The 25,385-nt window shown below is 44.2% G+C and overlaps 1 protein-coding gene across 1 annotated transcript in view; it reads left to right on the top strand.

Moving 5' to 3' along the window:
• Nucleotides 1-15,558, top strand: part of LOC143766878 (uncharacterized) — a 65,728-nt gene extending 50,170 nt beyond the window's left edge. Inside the window, exon 7 of the mRNA XM_077254877.1 lies at nt 12,117-15,558. Within this exon, the coding sequence (XP_077110992.1) occupies nt 12,117-13,300 (1,184 nt within the window). The 3' untranslated portion in view covers nt 13,301-15,558. The remainder of the gene's footprint in view (nt 1-12,116) is intronic.
• The last annotated feature ends 9,827 nt before the right edge of the window (nt 15,559-25,385 follow it).

The raw sequence follows: 25,385 nt of genomic DNA on the forward strand, positions 1-25,385 counted from the left end.
CTGGGGAGGTGGAAATGTCAGCAAAATTGAGGGTAGTTTCGAAATTTAAAGATTTGGGGACACAAATCGCCCTCCCTCTGACGAGGTTTGAAGAACTTAATATAAGCCCTCTGTTACAAAAAATACGTACCAAAATTTCGGCGTGGAATAAATTACATCTTTCTGTAATTGGAAGAGTGAACCTTTTGAAGATGATTGTGATGCCACAGCTGTTATACGTACTGCATAATTCTCCAATTTGGATTCCGCAGAGTAGGTTCCACAAAATTAAATCGCTGTTTGGCGAACTGCTATGGGGGGGGGGGGAAGCCCAAGGTTTAACCCCTTCACCCCCAAGGGTGGTTTGCACGTTAATGACCGGGCCAATTTTTACAATTCTGACCACTGTCCCTTTATGAGGCTATAACTCTGGAACGCTTTGACGGATCTTGGCGATTCTGACATTGTTTTCTTGTGACATATTGTACTTCATGTTAGTGGTAAAATTTATTCGATATAACTTGCGTTTATTTGTGAAAAAAATGGAAATTTGGCGAAAATTATGAAAATTTTGCAATTTTCCAACTTTGAATTTTTATGCCCTTAAATCACAGACATATGTCACGCAAAATACTTAATAAGTAACATTTCCCACATGTCTACTTTACATCAGTACAATTTTGGAACCAAAATTTTTTTTTGTGACGGAGTTATAAGGGTTAAAAGTTGACCAGCAATTTCTCATTTTTACAACACCATTTTTTTTTAGGGACCACATCTCATTTGAAGTCATTTTGAGGGGTCTATATGATAGAAAATACTCAAGTGTGACACCATTCTAAAAACTGCACCCCTCAAGGTGCTCAAAACCACATTCAAGAAGTTTATTAACCCTTCAGGTGTTTCACAGGAATTTTTGGAATGTTTAAATAAAAATGAACATTTAACTTTTTTTCACACAAAATTTATTTCAGCTCCAATTTGTTTTATTTTACCAAGGGTAACAGGAGAAAATGGACCCCCAAAGTTGTTGTATAATTTGTCCTGAGTACGCTGATACCCCATATGTGGGGGTAAACCATTGTTTGGGCGCATGGCAGGGCTTGGAAGGGAAGGAGCGCCATTTGACTTTTCAATGCAAAATTGACTGGAATTGAGATGGGACGCCATGTTGCGTTTGGAGAGCCCCTGATGTGCCTAAACATTGAAACTCCCTACAAGTGACACCATTTTGGAAAGTAGACCCCCTAAGGAACTTATCTAGATGTGTGGTGAGCACTTTGACCCACCAAGTGCTTCACAGAAGTTTATAATGCAGAGCCGTAAAAATAAAAAATCATATTTTTTCACAAAAATGATCTTTTCGCCCCCAATTTTTTATTTTCCCAAGGGTAAGAGAAGAAATTGGACCCCAAAAAATGTTGTGCAATTTGTCCTGAGTACGCTGATACCCCATATGTGGGTGTAAACCATTGTTTGGGCGCATGGCAGAGCTTGGAAGGGAAGGAGCGCCATTTGACTTTTCAATGCAAAATTGACTGGAATTGAGATGGGACGCCATGTTGCGTTTGGAGAGCCCCTGATGTGCCTAAACATTGAAACTCCCTACAAGTGACACCATTTTGGAAAGTAGACCCCCTAAGGAACTTATCTAGATGTGTGGTGAGCACTTTGACCCACCAAGTGCTTCACAGAAGTTTATAATGCAGAGCCGTAAAAATAAAAAATCATATTTTTTCACAAAAATGATCTTTTCGCCCCCAATTTTTTATTTTCCCAAGGGTAAGAGAAGAAATTGGACCGCAAAAAATGTTGTGCAATTTGTCCTGAGTACGCTGATACCCCATATGTGGGTGTAAACCATTGTTTGGGCGCATGGCAGAGCTTGGAAGGGAAGGAGCGCCATTTGACTTTTCAATGCAAAATTGACTGGAATTGAGATGGGACGCCATGTTGCGTTTGGAGAGCCCCTGATGTGCCTAAACATTGAAACTCCCTACAAGTGACACCATTTTGGAAAGTAGACCCCCTAAGGAACTTATCTAGATGTGTGGTGAGCACTTTGACCCACCAAGTGCTTCACAGAAGTTTATAATGCAGAGCCGTAAAAATAAAAAATCATATTTTTTCACAAAAATGATCTTTTCGCCCCCAATTTTTTATTTTCCCAAGGGTAAGAGAAGAAATTGGACCGCAAAAAATGTTGTGCAATTTTATCCTGAGTACGCTGATACCCCATATGTGGGTGTAAACCATTGTTTGGGCGCATGGCAGAGCTTGGAAGGGAAGGAGCGCCATTTGACTTTTCAATGCAAAATTGACTGGAATTGAGATGGGACGCCATGTTGCGTTTGGAGAGCCCCTGATGTGCCTAAACATTGAAACTCCCTACAAGTGACACCATTTTGGAAAGTAGACCCCCTAAGGAACTTATCTAGATGTGTGGTGAGCACTTTGACCCACCAAGTGCTTCACAGAAGTTTATAATGCAGAGCCGTAAAAATAAAAAATCATATTTTTTCACACAAATGATCTTTTCGCCCCCAATTTTTTATTTTCCCAAGGGTAAGAGAAGAAATTTGACCCCAAAAAATGTTGTGCAATTTGTCCTGAGTACGCTGATACCCCATATGTGGGTGTAAACCATTGTTTTGGCGCATGGCAGAGCTTGGAAGGGAAGGAGCGCCATTTGACTTTTCAATGCAAAATTGACTGGAATTGAGATGGGACGCCATGTTGCGTTTGGAGAGCCCCTGATGTGCCTAAACATTGAAACTCCCTACAAGTGACACCATTTTGGAAAGTAGACCCCCTAAGGAACTTATCTAGATGTGTTTTGAGAGCTTTGAACCCCCAAGTGTTTCACTACAGATTATAACGCAGAGCCGTGAAAATAATTTTTTTTTTTTTTTCTCAAAAATGATTTTTTAGCCCCCAGCTTTGTATTTTTACAAGGGTAACAGAATAAATTGGACCCCAAAATTTGTTTTCCAATTTGTCCTGAGTACGCTGATACCCCATATGTGGGGGGGAACCACTGTTTGGGCGCATGACAGAGCTCGGAAGGGAAGGAGCGCCATTTGGAATGCAGACTTAAATGGATTGGTCAGCAGCCGTCACGTTGCATTTGCAGAGCCCCTGATGTACCCAAACAGTACAAACCCCCCACAAGTGACCCCATATTGGAAACTAGACCTCCCAAGGAACTTATCTAGATGTGTTTTGAGAACTTTGAACCCCCAAGTGTTTCACTAAAGTTTATAGCGCAAATCCGTGAAAATAAAAATTCTTTTTTTTTTTCACAAAAATGATTTTTTAGCCCCCAGTTTTGTATTTTCACAAGGGTAACAGGATAAATTGGACCCCAAAAGTTGTTGTCCAATTTGTCCTGAGTACGCTGATACCCCATATGTGGGGGGGAACCACTGTTTGGGTGCATGACAGAGCTCGGAAGGGAAGGAGCACCATTTGGAATGCAGCCTTAAATGGATTGGTCTGCAGGCGTCACGTTGCATTTGCAGAGCCCCTGATGTACCCAAACAGTACAAACCCCCCACAAGTGACCCCCATATTGGAAACTAGACCTCCCAAGGAACTTATCTAGATGTGTTGTGAGAACTTTGAACCCCCAAGTGTTTCACTAAAGTTTATAGCGCAAATCCGTGAAAATAAAAATTCTTTTTTTTTTTCACAAAAATGATTTTTTAGCCCCCAGTTTTGTATTTTCACAAGGGTAACAGGATAAATTGGACCCCAAAAGTTGTTGTCCAATTTGTCCTGAGTACGCTGATACCCCATATGTGGGGGGGAACCACTGTTTGGGTGCATGACAGAGCTCGGAAGGGAAGGAGCACCATTTGGAATGCAGCCTTAAATGGATTGGTCTGCAGGCGTCACGTTGCATTTGCAGAGCCCCTGATGTACCCAAACAGTACAAACCCCCCACAAGTGACCCCATATTGGAAACTAGACCTCCCAAGGAACTTATCTAGATGTGTTGTGAGAACTTTGAACCCCCAAGTGTTTCACTACAGTTTATAACGCAGAGCCGTGAAAATAAAACATCTTTTTTTTCCCACAAAAATGATTTTTAGCCCCCCAAATTTTTATTTTCCTAAGGATAACAAGAGAGCTTGGACCCCAGAAGTTGTTGTTCAATTTGTCCCGAGTACGCTGATAACACATATGTTGGGGTAAACCCCTTTTTGGGCGCACGGGAGAGCTCGGAAGGGAAGGAGCACTGTTTTACTTTTTCAACGCAGAATTGGCTGGAATTGAGATTGGACGCCATGTCGCGCTTGGAGAGCCCCTGATGTGCCTGGACAGTGGAAACTCCCCAATTCTACCTGAAACCCTAACCCAAACACACCCCTAACCCTAATCCCAACGGTAACCCTAACCACACCCCTAGCCCTGACACACCCATAATTCTAATCCCAACCCTAATCCAAACGTAAATGTAATCCAAACCCTAACCCTAACTTTAGCCCCAACCTTAACTTTAGCCCCAACCCTAACTTTAGCCCCAACCCTAACTTTACCTCCAACCCTAGCCCTAACCCTAACCCTACCCCTACCCCTAAACGTGACTGAAATACGTGGCACTGAAATACGTGGCACTGAAATACGTGGCACTGAAATACGTGGCACTTAAATACGTGGCACTTAAATTCGTGGCACTGAAATACGTGGCACTGAAATACGTGGCACTTAAATACGTGGCACTTAAATACGTGGCACTGAAATATGTGATACGTGGCACTTAAATACGTGGCACTGAAACACGTGGCACTGAAACACGTGGCACTGAAATACGTGATACGTGGCACTGAAATACGTGGCACTGAAATACGTGGCACTGAAATACGTGGCACTGAAATATGTGATACGTGGCACTTAAATACGTGGCACTGAAATACGTGGCACTGAAATACGTGGCACTGAAATACGTGGCACTGAAATACGTGGCACTGAAATATGTGATACGTGGCACTTAAATACGTGGCACTGAAACACGTGGCACTGAAATACGTGATACATGGCACTGAAATACGTGGCACTGAAATACGTGGCACTGAAATACGTGGCACTGAAATACGTGGCACTGAAACACGTGCAACTGAAATACGTGGTACTAAAATATGTGGCACTGAAATACGTGATACGTGGCACTGAAATACGTGGCACTGAAACACGTGGCACTGAAATATGTGATACGTTGCCCTGAAATACATGGCACTGAAATACATGGCACTGAAATACGTGGCACTGAAATACGTGGCACTGAAATACGTGGCACTGAAATACGTGGCACTGAAATACGTGGCACTATGACTGTCAGAAAATGTTCATTAAACGGTTAGGGGTGAGGTTAGGGGTAGAGTTAGGGTTAGGGTTTGGATCCCTTTATCACAATGATGGTGGTGGGTGGCTTTTCAGTGTGTTTTCTGTTTTTTTTTCGATAAAAATGCATGCGTTTTTAACGCAAACAAACGCATGTGCTTAAAAACGCAAGAAAATACTGCAGGTTGTATTTCTGAAAATTAACGCATGCAGAAAAAAACCGCATGCGTTTGAAAACGCGACCAAACGTGTACAAAAAAAACGCATGCGTTTTCAATGTTAAATATAGGGAAAAAACGCATGCGTTTTTTTGTGCAAAAAACGCTGCAGACAAAAACGCAAGTGTGAAACCAGCGACGCTTTTTATAGCAAAAAAGTTTTTGCGTCTCCACATTTTGAGAGCTATAATTTTTCCACATTTTGCTCCACAGAGTCATGTGAGGTCTTGTTTTTTGCGGGACGAGTTGACGTTTTTATTGGTAACATTTTCAGACACGTGACCGTTTTTGATCGCTTTTTATTCCGATTTTTGTGAGGCAGAATGACCAAAAACCAGCAATTCCTGAATTTCTTTTGGGAGAGGCGTTTATACCGTTCCGCGTTTGGTAAAATTGATAAAGCAGTTTTATTCTTCGGGTCAGTACGATTACAGCGATATCTCATTTATATCATTTTTTTATGTTTTGGCGCTTTTATACGATAAAAACTATTTTATAGAAAAAATAATTATTTTGGTATCGCTTTATTCTCAGGACTATAACTTTTTTATTTTTTTGCTGATGATGCTGTGTGGCGGCTTGTTTTTTGCAGGACAAGATGACGTTTTCAGTGGTACCATGGTTATTTATATATGTCTTTTTGATCGCGTGTTATTCCACTTTTTGTTCGGCGGTATGGTAATAAAGCGTTGTTTTTTGCCTCGTTTTTTTTTTTTTTTTTTCTTACGGTGTTTACTGAAGGGGTTAACTAGTGGGGCAGTTTTATAGGTGGGGTCGTTACGGACGCGGCGATACTAAACATGTGTACTTTTATTGTTTTTTTTTTTTATTTAGATAAAGAAATGTATTTATGGGAATAATATATTTTTTTTTTTTTCATTATTTTGGAATATTTTTTTTTATTTTTTTTACACATTTGGAAATTTTTTTTTTTACTTTTTTACTTTGCCCCGGGGGGGACAATACAGATCGGTGATCTGTCAGTTTGCATAGCACTCTGACAGATCACCGATCTGCGAGAGGTGCAGGCTGCTTCACAGTGCCTGCTCTGAGCAGGCTTCTGTGAAGCCACCTCCCTCCCTGCAGGACCCGGATCCGCGGCCATCTTGGATCCGGGTCTGGGAGCTGCAGGGAGGGAGGTAAGACCCTCGCAGCAACGCGATCACATCGCGTTGCTGCGGGGGGCTCAGGGAAGCCCGCAGGGAGCCCCCTCCCTGCGCGATGCTTCCCTGCACCGCCGGCACATCGCGATCATGTTTGATCGCGGTGTGCCGGGGGTTAATGTGCCGGGAGCGGTCCGTGACCGCTCCTGGCACATAGTGCCGGATGTCAGCTGCGATATGCAGCCGACACCCGGCCGCGATCGGCCGCGCTCCCCCCGTGAGCGCGGCCGATCGGCTATGACGTACTATCCCGTCGGCGGTCATGGGGGCCCACCCCACCTCGACGGGATAGTACGTCGGATGTCAGGAAGGGGTTAAACAAGAAACTTTGCAGAGGCCAAAGGCGGAAGGGGGCTTGGCGCTCCCTAACCCTTGGGTATATTTTTTATCAGCACAATGCCAGCATATTGGAGGATGGGGGGAAGAGATGGGAAAGGGGCAATCACCCAGTAGTTTGAGATATTTGATGGGAAAATGGTCTCTGGGTGAGAGTTTGGAAGGGGGGCAATTTTTGAAACTGGGTTCTTGGTTTCCTACTGTTCTCCTAATTCATAAGGTATGGGAAAAAGTTAAACAGATTAGGGGTGTCACAGGCCTTACCAAATACTCACCTATATGGGATAATATAAACTTACAAGAATTTAAGCAAATGGAAGGATATGGGCCATGGAGAGAGGCAGGAATTAGAAAGATGGGTCAGCTACTGGGTCAAGGGGGACTTAAGTCATTCGTAGAGTTACAAACAGAATTCCAGTTATCACATTTAAATTTATATCATTATAAAAGAATTCATCATGCGTATCGGTCGCAATGTCAATGAAAACTTATTGAGATCCAGATTGATATCACACTGGCTTCCATTTTGGAGAACAGCGGGACAAGGGGGGCAATATCAGAAGTGTATAGAGATTTATTATTCACCTTTCTAGCCAAACATCCCATCAAGTCTAGAGTGAAATGGGAAGCTGAATTGGGAGAGATAAATGATAGATGGGAATCTATTTTAGAATACAGTATGTGCCTAAGATCTCTATGAGCGAACCTGGGAGGATGTCTCAACTTTATGTAATTCATAGAGCCTACAGAACTCCTGATAGACTGTTCAAGATGGGTTTGAGGTCTGATTCCGAGTGTCCACAATGTTCGCAGGAACGGGCGGACATGTTACACATGCTGTGGCACTGCCCTAGATTGTCTGCCTTCTGGACAGTTGTATTGAATTGGTATATAGGTGTGTCATTCCCAGAGACCCTTTGGTCTGTATATTAGGTTATGTGGAAGAAATAGCAGCGGTATCTATGGTTAAACTGGCGATTGCTAGACTGTTATTCATAGCAAGGAAATTGATAGCTCGGTTCTGGATCAGGGAGGAGTCTCCGACTAGATGAGACTTTCTTACGCAGGCGGGTCATATAATATTATTGGAAAAAAGTATCTATACTAAGAGAAATAAACTCGATGTATTTCAAAAGATTTGGAAGCCATGAATAGAATGGAATTAGAATTGTGGGGAGGATACATAATGTTATAGATGATGTTCATACTATACAATTGTATATGGATTCGAGAAAGAATATCGGATGGGAAGTGAGGAAGGCACTAAAGGGGTCTCGAAGGGGGGAGGGGGTTAGGGGGGAAAAGGGGGGGGGGGAGTTTTGTTCAAAAAATGTATGATTACATGTGAACAATAGCCTGATGTCATATTTGTTATAATTGTTTTCCTTAATAAAAATGTATCTGATTAAAAAAAAAAAAGCATAATGACATCACAGCTGCGCCATAGAAAATTATACCATTGGGCAGTGAAGAAAAAATAATTACATTTTTACACAAAAAAAGTTAGTATTTCAGCTCACCCTTGTAGATAGATTCCTCGTGGTCCAAAGGAAATCTGAGCACGGAAAAAGCATCTCTGCCGAACACTAAAACGTTTGTATGAAGAGAAAGGAGGAATCCAGCTCCGGAATTAAAATTGAAAAAATGTATTTCAACATTTTAAAAATTAGAAAGCTACTTACAGATGACCAACAGATTGATGAAGAACAGCCATGAACTGCTGACCGCGTTTCGAACACTCCCTGTGTTCTTAGTCCTCAGTATGAATGTGAGCAGTCCGAATCACAGGTAAAAACATTTCCGACAGGTGAATGACATTAACGATAATCACATGATCGCTATTAGCTTGAATGAAAAAAAACATAAAACAGTGCTAACAAAAATATAAAGTGAAAACCAAAAAATAAGTAACGAATTAATAACAACATGAAAACGTATATATGAAACTAGCTGTTTCCAGCCAGCTAACGCTCGGCACGCTCATTGCTATCTAATTAACGCTGCTGGTGATTAAACTAAAGTAAATAATGACAACATTCAATACGCTTACACAGGTGGTAAATTAACTTAAAATGAAGTTAATAACAATAGTGTGGTGATGTGTTGGGGGCGGGATTATGTGTGGTGATGTGGTGGGGGGGCGGAATTAGGTGTGCTGATGTCGTGGGGGAGGGATTATGTGTGGTGATGTGGTGGGGGGTGGAATTATGTGTGGTGGGGGGAGGGATTATGTGTGGTGATGTGGGGGGGATTATGTGTGGTGATGTGGTGGGGGTGGGATTATGTGTGGTGATGTGGTGGGGGGAGGGATTATGTGTGGTGATGTGGTGGGGGGTGGGATTATGTGTGGTTATGTGTGGTGATGTGTTGGGTGGCGGGATTATGTGTGGTGATTTGGTGGGGGCGGGATTATGTGTGGTTATAGGGTGGGGGTGGGATTATCTGTGGTAATGTGGTGGGGGGCGGGATTATATGTGGTAATGTGGGGGCGGGATTATCTGTGGTAATGTAGGAGGCGGGATTATGTGTGGTAATGTGGTGGGGGGGCGGGATTCTCTGTGGTAATGTGGTGGGGGCGGGATTATGTGGTAATGTGGGGGTGGGTGATTATCTGTAGTAATGTGGGTGAGCGGGATTATGTGTGGTAATGTGGTTGGGGCGGGATCATGTGTGGGGGCGGGATTTGTGGGGGGCGGGATTGTGTGTAGTAATGTGGTGTGGATTGTGTGTAGTAATGTGGTGTGGATTGTGTGTAGTAATGTGGTGTGGATTGTGTGTAGTAATGTGGTGTGGATTGTGTGTGGTAATGTGGTGGGGGCGGGATTAGGTGTGGTAATGGGGTGGGGGGCTGGATTATGTGTGGTGATGTGTTGGGTGGCGGGATTATGTGTGGTGGGGGGTGGGATTATGTGTGGTAATGGGGTGGGGGGCGGGATTATGTGGTGATGTGGTGGGGGCGGGATTATGTGTGGTAATGTGGGGGGCGGGATTATGTGTGGTAATGTGGGGGGCGGGATTATGTGTGGTAATGTGGGGGGCGGGATTATGTGTGGTAATGTGGGGGACGGGATTATGTGTGGTAATGTGGTGGGGGGTGGGATTATGTGTGGTAATGTGGTGGGGTGGCGGGATTATTTGTGATAATGTGGTGGGGTGGCGGGATTATGTATGGTTATGTGGTGGGGTAGCGGGATTATGTATGGTTATGTGGTGGGGGGCGGGATTATGTGTGGTGATGTGGGGGGTCTGAATTATGTGTGGTGATGTGGTGGGGGGCGGGATTATGTGTGGTGATGTGGTGGGGGGCGGGATTATGTGTGGTGATGTGGTGGGGGGGCTGGATTATGTGTGGTAATGTGGGGGGCGGGATAATGTGGTGGGGGGCGGGATTATCTTTGGTAATGTGGGGGGTGGGATTATCTGTGGTAATGTGGTGGGGGCGGGATTATGTGTGGTAATGTGGTGGGGGCGGGATTATGTGTGGTAATGTGGTGGGGGCGGGATTATTTGTAGTAATGTGGTGGGTGAGCGGGATTATGTGTGGTAATGTGGTTGGGGGCGGGATCATGTGGGGGCGGGATTTGTGAGGGGCGGGATTGTGTGTGGTGATGTGGTGCGGATTGTGTGTGGTAATGTGGTGGGGGCGGGATTGTGTGTGGTAATGTGGGGGCAGGATTGTGTGGTAATGGGGTGGGGGGCAAGATTATGTGTGGTGATGTGGTGGGGGGCAGAGCTACTGTGCAGGGGGCGGGATTAGCGAGTAATCACGATGCCTCATATATATATATATATAGATAACTGCAAGAAAAAAGCCCTACAATAAACACATTCGTAGTGCAACATAATTTCCTTTTTAAGATTTAACCCTAAGGGTGCCCGGGTGTTCAGTAAATAAATCCAAAAGGCTTCCCTATCTCGCAACCTCTTTTCTCGGTCTCCTCCACGTATGTCTTTGTGGGCTTGTTCTTTTGCAAAAACTCTTAGGTATGTCGTCTGTCTATTATGTGTTTTTATAAAATGGTTGGATGCATTAGAAACATGGCGAAGGGTCGGTTGTACAATATCATAAAGGTGTTCCCTAAACCTGTCCTCCAGTCTTCTTATTGTAGATCCTACATAGAATAATTTACACTCCACACATTCTATGATGTAAACTAGTTTGATGAGGTCAGGGGTCGTAGCATTGTGCGCCGGAATCCTCTTGTTATAAGGTTTGTGGGTCTCCCAGTCAGCACAAAACCGCTGACTGTAGACAAGCGGTAGATAGATGTCAGCGCTAGCAGAGCTTTGTGCAACGCCGACGTTTATCTACCATTGATGGTCTCGAAGCGGTTAAGTTAAGGGTACCATCATTTCTGTCCAGGCCTATTTCATGAGTTTTATTTATTTTTTTTTTAATTCTGTGGAAGCATGGTTGAAAAGTAATATCCGACTTTCATTTGTTCATTCTCATAGATTTTTTATTTATTATTACTTTTGTCAGATTCAAGTTATTTCTGTCACCATTGTGTGTTTTTTGGGGATACCAACAATTTTGACCAAGTGTGTAGGAGGAGTGAATATTTTGACTCCACAGCCAGACACACATCGCAGACTAAGTGGATTCTTCTCACTATAATATTGGTAAATACAGGGATGCTAAATGTTGTTGGAGCACACTGCAAGACTCCGAAGTGAGAGCGGATTTTGCTGGATTGGTTTATAGAAACTGTTGCATTTCAATAGCCTTTGAGCCACTAATAGTGTGGGAGCCTCTGTTTTTCCATTGACAGATGATGGACCTGACTGGAGACTTGTTTTTGTGAGATGAGAATTAGAATTATTTTTACCTACATAACATTGATTGGTTTCTTTTTATTTGATATTTGGGAGGCAGAATGAACAAACAGTTGAACACCACACACTACTGGCTCATCCAACAAGGTCTTCTATTAGACTGTGAATGGTTATTGTCTTGGTAAATAATCAAAGTTTGTTTACATAGCTTGCCATTTTTATGGACAGTTTAAGGAGAAATGTTCAAAAATATAAAACTCAAGGATATTTTATTAAAAAATTATTTTTTTTATCTTAGCAGATGACTGTACCAGGAGATCAGAGGGACAGTTGACATCTTCAATTTTTAAGTCTGATGATCTTGAGATCCTACAAGATACAAGTGAAGAGAATGCCATTACAGATATATCATCATCAATTCACAGCAAAGATCTGTCATCTGATCCTATGAAACAGGTCCCTTCTTCTGACTCATTACTGACTACTAAGGAAAATCAAAGTCACAAAAGAGGCATTAAAAGACAAACTGCTCCTAAAGCAAAAAAGTCATTTTCATGTTCAGAATGTGGGAAATGTTTTAAATGGAAAATAGATCTTGATCGCCATCAAAGAACCCACACAGGGGAGAAGCCGTTTTCCTGTTCAGAATGTGGGAAATGTTTTAACCAGAAATGGCATCTTGTAAGTCACCAGAGAACTCACACAGGGGAGAAGCCTTTTTCCTGTTCAGAATGTGGGAAATGTTTTAACCAGAAAGGGAATCTTGATGAACACCAAAGAACCCACACAGGGGAGAAGCCTTTTTCATGTTCAGAATGTGAGAAATGTTTTAACCGGAAATCAGATTTGGTTAATCACTATAGAACTCACACAGGGGAGAAGCCTTTTTCCTGTTCAGAATGTGGGAAATGTTTTAAATGGAAAATAAATCATGATAGCCATCAAAGAACCCACACAGGGGAGAAGCCTTTTTCCTGTTCAGAATGTGGGAAATGTTTTAACCGTAAATGGCATCTTGTTAGTCACCAGAGAACTCACACAGAGGAGACGCCATTTTCATGTTCAGATTGTTGGAAATGTTTTAAATGGAAAATAGATTTGGTTAACCACCATAGAACTCACACTGGGGAGAAGCCTTTTTCCTGTTCAGAATGTGGGAAATGTTTTAAACAGAAATGGCATCTTGTTATTCACCAGAGAACTCACACAGGGGAGAAGCCTTTTTCCTGTTCAGAATGCGGAAAGTGTTTTAACCAGAAATGGCATCTTGTTAGACATCAGAGCAGTCACAAAGATGAGAAGCCTTTTTCCTGTTCAGAATGTGGGAAATGTTTTATTCAGAAATCAGATTTGGTTAGGCACCATAGAACTCACACTGGGGAGAAGCCTTTTTCCTGTTCAGATTGTGGGAAATGTTTTAAATGGAAAATAGATCTTGATCGACATCAGAGAACTCACGCAGGGGAGAAGCCTTTTTCCTGTTGAGAATGTGGGAAATGTTTTAACCAGAAATTACATCTTGTTAAAGGGAACCTGTCACCCCCCCCAGGAGTTTTTAACTAAAAGAGCCACCTTGTGCAGCACTAATGCTGCATTCTGTCAAGGTGGCTCTTTTAATTCGGGTCCCTGCAAACGCTTAAATAATCGCTTTAATAATTTGTCCCTGATACCTTGAAATAGAGCTGGAGGCTTGTCTTTTCCCCCCAGACAGAAACGCCTCCCAGCCATCACGCAATACTCTGCACGCCAGGCTCCACCTCCTCTGCCTTCATTAACGTCCCACTGGGGCTCCATGACCCTATATTGGGTTAACCCCTTTCTGCCAGCTGATGGAATAGTACGTCAGCTGGCAGAACCCCCGCTTTGAGGTGGGGTCCGGCGGTGAGCCCACCTCAAAGCCACGACACGTCAGCTGTTTTGTACAGCTGACATGTGCGTGAAATGAGCCCATTAACTAGTTAAATGCCGCTGTCATATGCTGACAGCGGCATTTATCTAGTGCTCCCGGCCATGCGGCCAGTCGTGCTCTCACCGCTAACCCCCGTCGCATGATCGAGGGTCATCGGTGCATTGCCATAACAACCAGAGGTCTCCTTGAGACCTCTATGGTTGTTGATGGCCAATTGCTTTGAGCGCCACCCTGTGGTCGGTGTTCAAAGCTACCCTGCATTTCTGCTATGTAGATGTGCTCTGTGCTTCACCTCTATGTAGCAGAGGCGATCGAGTTGTGCCAGCTTCTAGCCTCCTATGGAGGCTATTGAAGCATGCCAAAATAAAAATTAAAAAAGTGTTTAAAAATATAAAAAAAAATAAAAAATATATAAAAGTTCAAATCCACCCCCCTTTCGCCCCAATCAAAATAAAACAATAAAAAAATCAAACCTACACATATTTGGTATCGCTGCGTTCAGAATCGCCCAATCTATCAATAAAAACAAAGGATTAACTTGATCGCTAAACAGCGTAGCGAGAAAAAAAATCAAAACGCCAAACTTACGTTTTTTTTGGTCACTGCAACATTGCATTAAAATGCAATAAAAGAACGTATCTGCACCAAAATGGTATTAATAAAAACGGCAGCTCAGCACACAAAAAATAAGCCCTCACACGACCCCAGATCATGAAAAATGGAGACGCTACGAGTATCATAAAATGGCGCAAATTTTTTTTTTTTTAGCAAATTTTGGAATTTTTTTTCATCACTTAGATAAAAGAGGACCTAGACATGTTTGGTGTCTATGAACTCGTAATGACCTGGAGAATCATAATGGCAGGTCAGTTTTAGCATTTGGTGAAACTAGCAAAAAAGTCAAACAAAAAACAAGTGTGGGATTGCACTTTTTTTGCAATTTCATAGCACTTGGAATTTTTTTTCCTGTTTTCTGTTACATGTCATGGTAAAACCAATGGTATCGTTCAAAAGTACATCTTGTCCCACAAAAAATAAGCCCTCACATGGCCATATTGACGGAAAAATATAAAAGTTATGGCTCTGGGAAGGAGGGGAGCGGAAAAAGAAAAAACTCAAAAAGCTCCGGGGGTGAAGGGGTTAATGTCCCAGAAATTAAAGGTTCGTGTGCGAGATCTCGTTCTAGATATTGGAAAGGCCTTTGAGATTTCAGATTTGTCTCAACTTAAACCCATCTCCAAACATTTTACATTGGCACATAACTGTGATGCAAGACTTTTGAAGGTTCGACGGATAGACAGGATCCAACTGAATAACCGGGGAGGAGATCTGAAGAAGAGATTGGCTCAACTTGAGTCACACTGGATCTAGTGGGTAGATTCTCTGCACCCAAAAGGTTTTATTGAAGTTTTGAGCTTTGCACCAGTTTTATGACTTGATTATTGGTTTTATGTTATTTGTTTTTTAATTTTGATCTTAATGTTTTTAGGTTCATTTCCTCCGCGTTCTCCTTTCATCTTCCATCTTTTATTCTGATGTTCGTTTGAAGAAGATAACCCCACTTTCTGATAAAGGATTTTATAGCAAAGAAAATGTTCAGAAATTATTTCTCGTACATATTTTAACCCCTTCATGACCCAGCCTATTTTGGCCTTAATGACCTTGCCATTTTTTGCAATTCTGACCAGTGTCCCTTTATGAGGTAATAACTCAGGAACGCTTCAACGGATCCTAGTGATTTTGAGATTGTTTTTTCGTGACATATTGGGCTTCATGTTAGTTGTAAATTTAGGTCGATAATTTCTGAGTTTATTTGTGAAAAAAAAACGGAAATTTGGCGAAAATTTTGAACATTTCGCAATTTTCACATTTTGAATTTTTATTCTGTTAAACCAGAAAGTTATGTGACACAAAATAGTTAATAAATAACATTTCCCGCATGTCTACTTTACATCAGCACAATTTTGGAAACAAATTTTTTCTTTGCTAGAAAGTTATAAGGGTTCAAATTTGACCAGTGATTTCTCATTTTTACAACAAAATTTACAAAACCATTTTTTTTAGGGACCACCTCACAATTAAAGTCAGTTTGAGGGTTCTATATGGCTGAAAATACCCAAAAGTGACACCATTCTAAAAACCACATTCAAGAAGTTTATTAACCCTTCAGGTGTTTCACAGCAGCAGAAGCAACATGGAAGGAAAAAATGAACATTTAACTTTTTAGTCACAAAAATGATCTTTTAGCAACAATGTTTTTATTTTCCCAAGGGTAAAAGGAGAAACTGGACATTGAACGTTGTTGTACAATTTGTCCTGAGTACGCTGATACCTCACATGTGGGGGTAAACCACTGTTTGGGCGCACGGCAGGGCTCGGAAGGGAAGGAGCGCCATTTGACTATTTGAATGAAAAATTATCTCCATCGTTAGCGGACACCATGTCGCGTTTGGAGAGCCCCCGTGTGCCTAAACATTGGAGCTCCCCCACAAGTGAACCCATTTGGAAAACTAGACCCCCCAAGGAACTTATCTAGAAGCATAGTGAGCACTTGAAACCCCCAAGTGCTTCACAGAAGTTTATAACGCAGAGCCATGAAAATAAAAAATAATTTTAAGTTGTTGTCCAGTTTCTCCTGAGTACGCTGATACCCCATATGTGTGGGTAAACTACTGTTTGGGCACACGTCGGGGTTCGGAAGGGAAGTAGTGACGTTTTGAAATGCAGACTTTGATGGAGTGGTCTGCGGGCATCACATTCCATTTGCAGAGCCCCTGATGTGCCTAAACAGTAGAAACCCCCCACAAGTGACCCTATTTTGGAAACTAGACCCCTCAAGGAACTTATCTAGATGTGTAGTGAGCACTTAGAACCCCCAAGTGCTTCATAGACGTTTATAATGCAGAGCCATGAAAATAAAAAATAATTTTTCATTCCTCTAAAATTATGTTTTAGCAAGCAATTTTTTATTTTCGCAAGAGTAACAGGAGAACTTGGACACCAATAGTTGTTGACCAGTTTGTCCTGAGTATGCTGGTACCCCATATGTGGGGGTAAACCACTGTTTGGGCACACGTCGGGGCTCGGAAGGGAAGCAGTGACGTTTTGAAATGCAGATTTTGATGGAATGGTCTGCGGGTGTCACGTTGCATTTGCAGAGCCCCTGATGTGCCTAAACAGTAGAAACCCCACACAAGTGACCCCATTTTGGAAACTAGACCCCCCAAGGAACTTATCTAGATGTGTGGTGAGCACTTTGAACCCCCAAGTGGTTCACAGTCGTTTATAACGCAGAGCCGTGAAAATAAAAAATAATTTTTCATTCCTCTAAAATTATGTTTTAGCAAGCAATTTTTTATTTTCGCAAGGATAACAGGAGAAATTGGACCCCAATAATTGTTGCCCAGTTTGTCCTGAGTATGCTGGTACCCCATATGTGGGGGTAAACCACTGTTTGGGCGCACGTCGGGGCTCGGAAGGGAGGGAGCACCATTTGACTTTTTGAACGCAAGATTGTCTGGAATAAATGGTGGCGCCATGTTGTGTTTGGAGACCCCTGATGTGCCTAAACAGTGGAAACCCCTCAATTCTAACTCCAACACTATCCCCAACACACCCCAAACCCTAATTCCAACTCTAGATATAACCCTAACCCAACACACCTCTAACCACAAGCCTAATCTTAACCCTATTTCCAACCCTAGCTCTAATTCCAACTCTAACTCTAATTCCAACCCTAACCCTAAGGCTATGTGCCCACATTGCGGATTCGTGTGAGATTTTTCTGCACCATTTTTGAAAAATCCGCAGGTAAAAGGCACTGCGTTTTACCTGCGCATTTACCGCAGATTTCCAGTGTTTTTTGTGTGGATTTCACCTGCGGATTCCTATTGAGGAGCAGGTGTAAAACGGAATCCGCACAAAGAATTGACATGCTGCGGAAAATACAACATAGCGTTTGCGCGCGGTATTTTCCGCACCATGGGCACAGCGGATTTGGTTTTCAGTAGGTTTACATTTTACTGTAAACCTGATGGAAAACTGCTACAAATCTGCAGCGGCCAATCCGCTGCGGATCCACAGCCAAATCCGCACCATGTGTGCACATAGTCTATTCTAACCCTAACTCTAGTTCTAACCCTAATTCTAACCCTAATCCTAACCCTAGCCCTAACCCTAACCCTAGTGGGGGAAGAAAAAAAAAATATATTTTCTTTATTTTTATTATTGTCCCTACCTATGGGGGTGATAAAGGGGGGGGTTCATTTACTATTTTTTTTATTTTGATCACTGTGATAGATTTTATCACAGTTATCAAAATGTTCCTGGAACGAATCTGCCGGCCGGCAGATTCGGCGGGCGCACTGCGCATGCGCCCGCCATTCTGGAAGATGGCGGCTCCCATGAAGAAGACGGACGGACACCGCGAGGCTCAGTAAGTATGAGGGGGGGGATCGGAGCACGGGGGGGTGGATCGAAGCAAGGGGGGAGCGGACAGGAGGACGGGGAAGCGGACAGGAGGACGGAGGGGAGCGGAGCACAGAACGGGGCAGAAAGGATGACTGGGGAGGTGATCGGTGGCGGTGGGGGGGGCAGATCGGAGTCTCCAGCCATGGCAGATGCTACTGCAGCATTGGCCATGGCTGGATTGTAATATTTCACCATTTTTATAGGTGAAATATTACAAATCGCTCTGATTGGCTGTTGAAAGTGAAACAGCCAATCAGAGCGATCGTAGCCACGGGGGGGTGAAGCCACTCCCCCCCTGGGCTGAAGTACCACTCCCACTGTCCCTGCAGATCAGGTGAAATTGGAGTTAACCCTTTCACCCGATCTGCAGGGACGCGATCATTCCATGACGCCACATAGGCGTCACAGGTCGGATTGGCACCGACTTTCATGACGCCTACGTGGCGTCATGGGTCGGGAAGGGGTTAATATGCGAGATTTGTTGCTTGAAGAAACATTGGTATTGGACCCATATTTAGTGGGTTTGTGCAAGGATTACTTTTGGTTTATGGGTAATAATTTGATTTCAAGGACTCGCTCGCATGTACTTATTCCACCACCTGAGATCTCTTGTGTGGTGGAGTCGGCACATGTGACCGTGTGCCTTAGGCAGTCATTTCATTTCATATATATTTAGTCTGGCTGAGATAGGACGCGTGCGGGTTCGCGTGTGCAACAGATATTAAGTGCAACAGTATAAAGTGCATGGCAGTTATAAAATGGCAGTTGGACAGGGCAGGAGACAGGTAAGGTGCATAAGTTATTCTAACAAACATGCTTCTTGGTCAGTCATAATACATTATGCATTGATCATATCAATCTGCTTCTTATTTATTTTTACTTCTGCTCTCTCACAACTCGCCCGCCCTTTAACACATTCTGGGCACTCTCTCTATAGCCACCCCTCCCGTCTCCCATGTATAACTCTGAGGCTCTACTGACATTTCTTACCCACTCCAAACCAGCCACTACCGCCATGCAGCACTCAAAACGTTCATACAAATCATCCCACCACCTGCTTTTCCTGTTTTTTCTCCTTCTACTAGTTGCAGGTGACATTTCCCCAAACCCTGGCCACCCCTCCACCAGCATACCTTAGGGTACTGTCACACTCTGCAACTTTCCAAAGATCACGACCAGCGATACGACCTGGCCGTGATCGTTGGAAAGTCGTTGTGTGGTCGCTGGGGAGCTGTCACACAGACAGCTCTCCAGCGACCAACGATGCCGAAGGCCCCGGGTAACCAGGGTAAACTTCGGGTTACTAAGCGCAGGGCCGCGCTTAGTAACCCGATGTTTACCGTGGTTACCAGCGTAAAAGTAAAAAAAACAAACCGTACATACTCACATTCCGGTGTCCTTCAGGTCCCTTGCCATCTGCTTCCCGCACTGACTGAGTGCCGCCGTAAAGTGAAAGCACAGCACAGCGGTGACGTCACCGCTGTGCTGTGCCACTGCCTTACGGCCGGCAGTCAGTCAGTGCAGGAAGCAGACGGCAAGGGACCTTCAAAGGCAGTCCCGGGGCGTTCTACTGACAGCTAAGTGTCTTGTTCTGGGGACAATACCCTATTCACTGGCTGCCTTTGAAATCATCTATTTTTGGTCCACCGCACTGTGCATGAATATAGACACTGACCACCGGTCACTACTGCTTATGGGCATCTGCATACGATTTCATCTAATGTGCAGTTGAATGTATTGGTCTGTAATTTTTTCTGCCTAATGGGGTATGGCATTTGGAAATATTTTTTCTTGTCTATGGGTACCAGCAATTGTGTTGAAATGTGCAATATTGTCTAGACACTTTTGTATGTATTCATTATAACTACCGTATTTTCCGGCGTATAAGACGACTGGGCGTATAAGACGACCCCCCAACTTTACCAGTTAAAAAATAAAATCTTAAAAGTCGGGGGTCTTCTTATACACCCTATGTCGTCTTATAGGGCCGGTGAATATGTGCCTTTTGGGGGGGGGGGAGTGATCCTGATGACGACGAGGGGGCGTCTCACAGGAAAGTGAGTATCCCCCATTACCTTATCATAGCGCTGCAGCGTGGGGTCTCTGTGCTGGGAGCGGCGGCTGCTGTGCTGTGGTGCGGCGGCTCCTCTTCTGCAGTGTGGGGCCTCTGGTGCTGTGGGGCGGTGGCGGCGTATCTTCATGCAGTCGGGGCTCCTCCGGCATCTCAAAGCCTGGAAGCCCCGCCGGCAACTCCATCGGTACAATGCGGTGGCCTCCGGGAAAATGGCCGCTGCTCAGATTCAGATCTCGTCCCGAGATCTCGGGAGACGAGATCTGAATCTGAGCAGCGGCCATTTTCCCGGAGGCAGCTCAATAGGTGCGATGCGGTGGCCCGGCCGCTGGGGGCTGCGCATGCTCAGATTCAGATCTCGTCCCGAAATCTCGGGACACGAGATCTGAATCTAAGCAGCGGCCATTTTCCCGGAGGCCACCGCATTGTACCGATGGAGTTGCCGGCGGGGCTTCCAGGCTTTGAGATGCCGGAGGAGCCCCGACTGCATGAAGATACGCCGCCACCGCCCCACAGCACCAGAGGCCCCACACTGCAGAAGAGGAGCCGCCGCACCACAGCACAGCAGCCGCCGCTCCCAGCACAGAGACCCCACGCTGCAGCGCTATGATAAGGTAATGGGGGATACTCACTTTCCTGTGAGACGCCCCCTCGTCGTCATCAGGACCACTCCCCCCCCCCCCCACCCACCATATACACTCGGCGTACAAGGCGATTCCCGGCGTACAAGACGACCCCCGACTTTTAAGAAGATTTTCAGGGGTTAAAAAGTCGTCTTGTACGCCGGAAAATACGGTATTTTTGAATACCACTAGGTAGTGTGGTCATGCACAGTTCTCATTTCGGACTGAACCAGGTCATTTGTTACTTATGTCTTTCCTCCGACTGATGTCTCACCATCTATGCACATAGGTATATCTTTTTGTAATTGTGCATTAGGACGGCTACATTAAAACTTTGAGTGAAATTATCTATATGCTCTAAGTATATATTTTCAGTAGTCTATCGACCTGTTTGGGACTTCAATTAGGGAGGTTGTTAGTACATATCTAGTGTGCACCTTAGCTTTCTTTTACCCTCGCCTTTTTCATTTCTTTTAATTGCTCATTGTTTTCCCGCCTATAGTTGGTTAGCTACTTAATAGGGCCAGCAGGCGTTAGCCGTCGCGGAGTGGGGGCGCCAAATAATCTATCAGGGTGCCAACCTCCACTGATAGGAAGGGACAGCAGGTTAGCGCAGGGCTATTGTATTAGGACAGGTGCACCTAGTAGATTTGTTCTCTATCAATTCTTTTCTGTTTTCACTGGGAAGTGGTATTTTTAATTATATTTTATTAAAATCTATTTTTTTAAGGGGATAACATGTTACACGACTGTGTGACAGTACCCTTACTCTCCTCCAGCTACATATAGAAACCATGCTAATCTTATTAACATTCAGTGCATGCCTTCTCCTATCGCTTTCCACTGTGCTCTCTGGAATTAACGGTCTGTGTGTAACAAACTAACTTACATTCACGATCTTTTCCTCTCCAATTCCCTTAACCTCCTGGCTATTACAGAAACCTGGATCCAGCATTCAGACACCAACCGCCGCTGCTGCTCTCTCGTTTGGTGGGCTGAAATTTTCACATACCACCAGACCTGAGAACAGACAGGGTGGGGGTGTTGGTTTGCTCCTTTCATCACAATGTGATGGTTATTCACTTACCACATAATTATGTTACTTTTTAATAATATGTATCGTTAAAAAACATAAAAGAGATTGTTTGCTAACTTAAGATCTGCCATGCCACTGGTTTATATGTGTTTATAAAAGCTACTAGATGGTGGCCCGATTCTAATGCATCGAGTATTCTAGAATATGTATGTATGTATGTATATAGCAGCCACATAGTATATAGCTCAGGCCACGTAGTATATAGGAGCCATGTAGTATATAGCAGACACGCAGTATATAACACAGCCCACGTAATATATAGCACAGCCCACGCAGTATATAACAGCCCACGCAGTATATAACACAGCCTGCGTAATATATAGCACAGCCCATGCAGTATATAACACAGCCCACACAGTATATAACACAGCCACATAATATATAGCACAGCCCACGCAGTATATAACACAGGCCACGCAGTATATAACAAAGGCCACGCAGTATATAACAGCCCACGTAGTATATAACACTGCCCCCATAGTATATAGCAGCCACGCAGTATATAACACAGCCCACGTATATATAGCAGAGCCCACGCAGTATATAACAGCCCACGCAGTATATAACACAGCCTGCGTAATATATAGCACAGCCCATGCAGTATATAACAGCCCACACAGTATATAACACAGCCACATAATATATAGCACAGCCCACGCAGTATATAACACAGGCCACGCAGTATATAACAAAGGCCACGCAGTATATAACAGCCCACGTAGTATATAACACTGCCCCCATAGTATATAGCAGCCACGCAGTATATAACACAGCCCACGTATATATAGCACAGCCCACGCAGTATATAACAGCCCACGCAGTATATAACACAGCCAACATAATATATATAGCAGCCACGCAGTATATAACACAGCCCACACAGTATATTACACAGCCACGTAGTATATTACACAGCCCACACAGTATATAACAGCCCATGCAGTATATAACACTGTCCATGTAGTATATAGCAGCCACACAGTATATAACACAGCCCACGTAGTATATAGCAGTGTGGGCACCATATCCCTGTTAAAAAAAATAATTAAAATAAAAAATAGTTATATACTCACCCCCTGGCGTCCAGCGAAGCTGTCCCGATGCGCGCGGCTGCCGCCAGCTTCCGTTCCCAGCGATGCATTGCGAAATTACCCAGATGACTTAGCGGTCTCGCGAGACCGCTAAGTCTTCTCGGTAATTTTGCAATGAATCGCTGGGAACGGAAGCTGGCGGCAGCCGCGCACACATCGGTGGACGACGGAAGGTGAGAATAGCAGGTTTTTTGTGTTTTTATTATTTTTAACACTAGATCTTTTTACTATTGATGCTGCATTGATGCTGACGCCGAAATGCGCATCGGGGAGTGGCACATCCAGGAGACGGCAGTACGACAGGTAATACCTGCTCCAGGCAATCTATTTAAAGATACTATGTTCCAAATTTATGATTTATCATCTGTGACATTGGTCATAATGCCTAGATCTATTTAGCAGGTACCCGTATGTACACTCTTATTACCAGCGTATATTTGGCCGCACATTTGCACTTTATTTTGATACTCTGGCTGCACATTCTAGCACTTGTTGCACTTTACGCTGGTATATTAATATATACACACACTTTCTATTGCACTTGCAGTTACTACGTGCACCTTAGCCTACAAAGCACTCTAGGCACCACTACATAATTTTTCTTCCCCTTGCATATTCATTATTTTAGTGTGTGTGTATATACATTTTTCAGTTCTATGTTGGGTCATATATATTTATTTATTTGTATTACACCATCACTGTATTATAGCAGGACTGCTTATTGCTTTGTCTCCTTGGTATTGTGCCCTCTTTTGGTTTCTTTCCCCCTCACCATTTGGTGTGATCTTTTATAAATAAAATTATTTGAATTTATTGTTTGGGCATCAGTTTGGTTTTTGTGTTCGCTCTTTTTTTATAACATCCTACTGAGGCGCGTAGCCAGTGGCCGGAACGCCGAGGAAGTATTGGGCTCCAAGCATTACTTCAAACAGCAGCAGGACAGTTAATTATAGGTTGGCTGTCTCACCTAAATCACCTAAGCAGACATAGGAGGCAATTGTGGGAGAGGGGCGACTCTAGGGTCCCGGAAGAACTCCAGGCCTACCCGTCATACGGCTGCGTCCTAGCCATATCATCTGGGGGACGGAGAAGAACATCAGAACAGATACGAGTTGTGGGAAATAACATCAGAAACAGACACAACAGTTGTGAGGACTATCCCGTGGTGCTCAGCAGGGAGGTACTACAACACACAGGCGCTAGAAGGTAGGCACTGATTTCCACCTGCAAAGGGAACTCTGGATGTGCCTTTGGACCGGCCGGTCTCAGCCAGCCCTGTCAGGGCACGTGTCCACGGTCAGGAAACGCTGCGTGTTTGACGCTGCGTGGGGCCGCAGCGTCAAACACGCAGCGTCCAGATGTTCCAGCATAGTGGAGGTGATTTTTTGAAATCCCGTGTCCACTATGCGTGGAAACACGCACGCGGCGCAAGGAATAACACAGGGCCCTATGTGTGGGGTGCGATGATCCCGGATGTGTACAATGAACACATCCGGCATCATCGTGTCCCAGAAGGGGGCGGGGCTTAGCGCCGAGCTGCTTTGCCGCTCCGACGATACCGCCGGCCATCCTGAACGTGGACACATACCCTTAGCAGTACTCTGGATTGCAGATCCTGAAGCCTTCAGTAAAGAGGTAAAGAGACTGCAACCCTGTGTCCTCGTTATTCATCGCGACTTGCACCACGCACCACCATCACACCTTTCATTGGACGCCCCTTAGCAGGGCCACGGACCGGGTCTAGCCACCGTGACATCCCCAGGACCGAGACAGAGAGGCCCGGTACCGAGTACCCCGCGGCCCTGCGTCTGGGGGCACTCCATATACACTGCACAGTACCTCTCCCCCTGTATATATATACTGCACAGCACTTCTCCTGTATATATACACTGCACAGTACCACTCCTCCTGTCCTGTATATATACACTGCACAGTACTACTCCTCCTGTCCTGTATATATACACTGCACAGTACCACTCCTCCTGTATATATATACTGCACAGCACTTCTCCTGTATATATACACTGCACAGTACCACTCCTCCTGTCCTGTATATATACACTGCACAGTACCACTCCTCCTGTCCTGTATATATACACTGCACAGTACCACTCCTCCTGTCCTGTATATATACACTGCACAGTACCGCTCCTCCTGTCCTGTATATATACACTGCACAGTACCACTCCTCCTGTCCTGTATATATACACTGCACAGTACCTCTCCTCCTGTATATATACACTGCACAGTACCACTCCTCCTGTCCTGTATATATACACTGCACAGTACCACTCCTCCTGTCCTGTATAT

Source organism: Ranitomeya variabilis, chromosome 4 (assembly GCF_051348905.1).
Source record: "Ranitomeya variabilis isolate aRanVar5 chromosome 4, aRanVar5.hap1, whole genome shotgun sequence".
NCBI classification, from domain to species: domain Eukaryota; kingdom Metazoa; phylum Chordata; class Amphibia; order Anura; family Dendrobatidae; genus Ranitomeya; species Ranitomeya variabilis.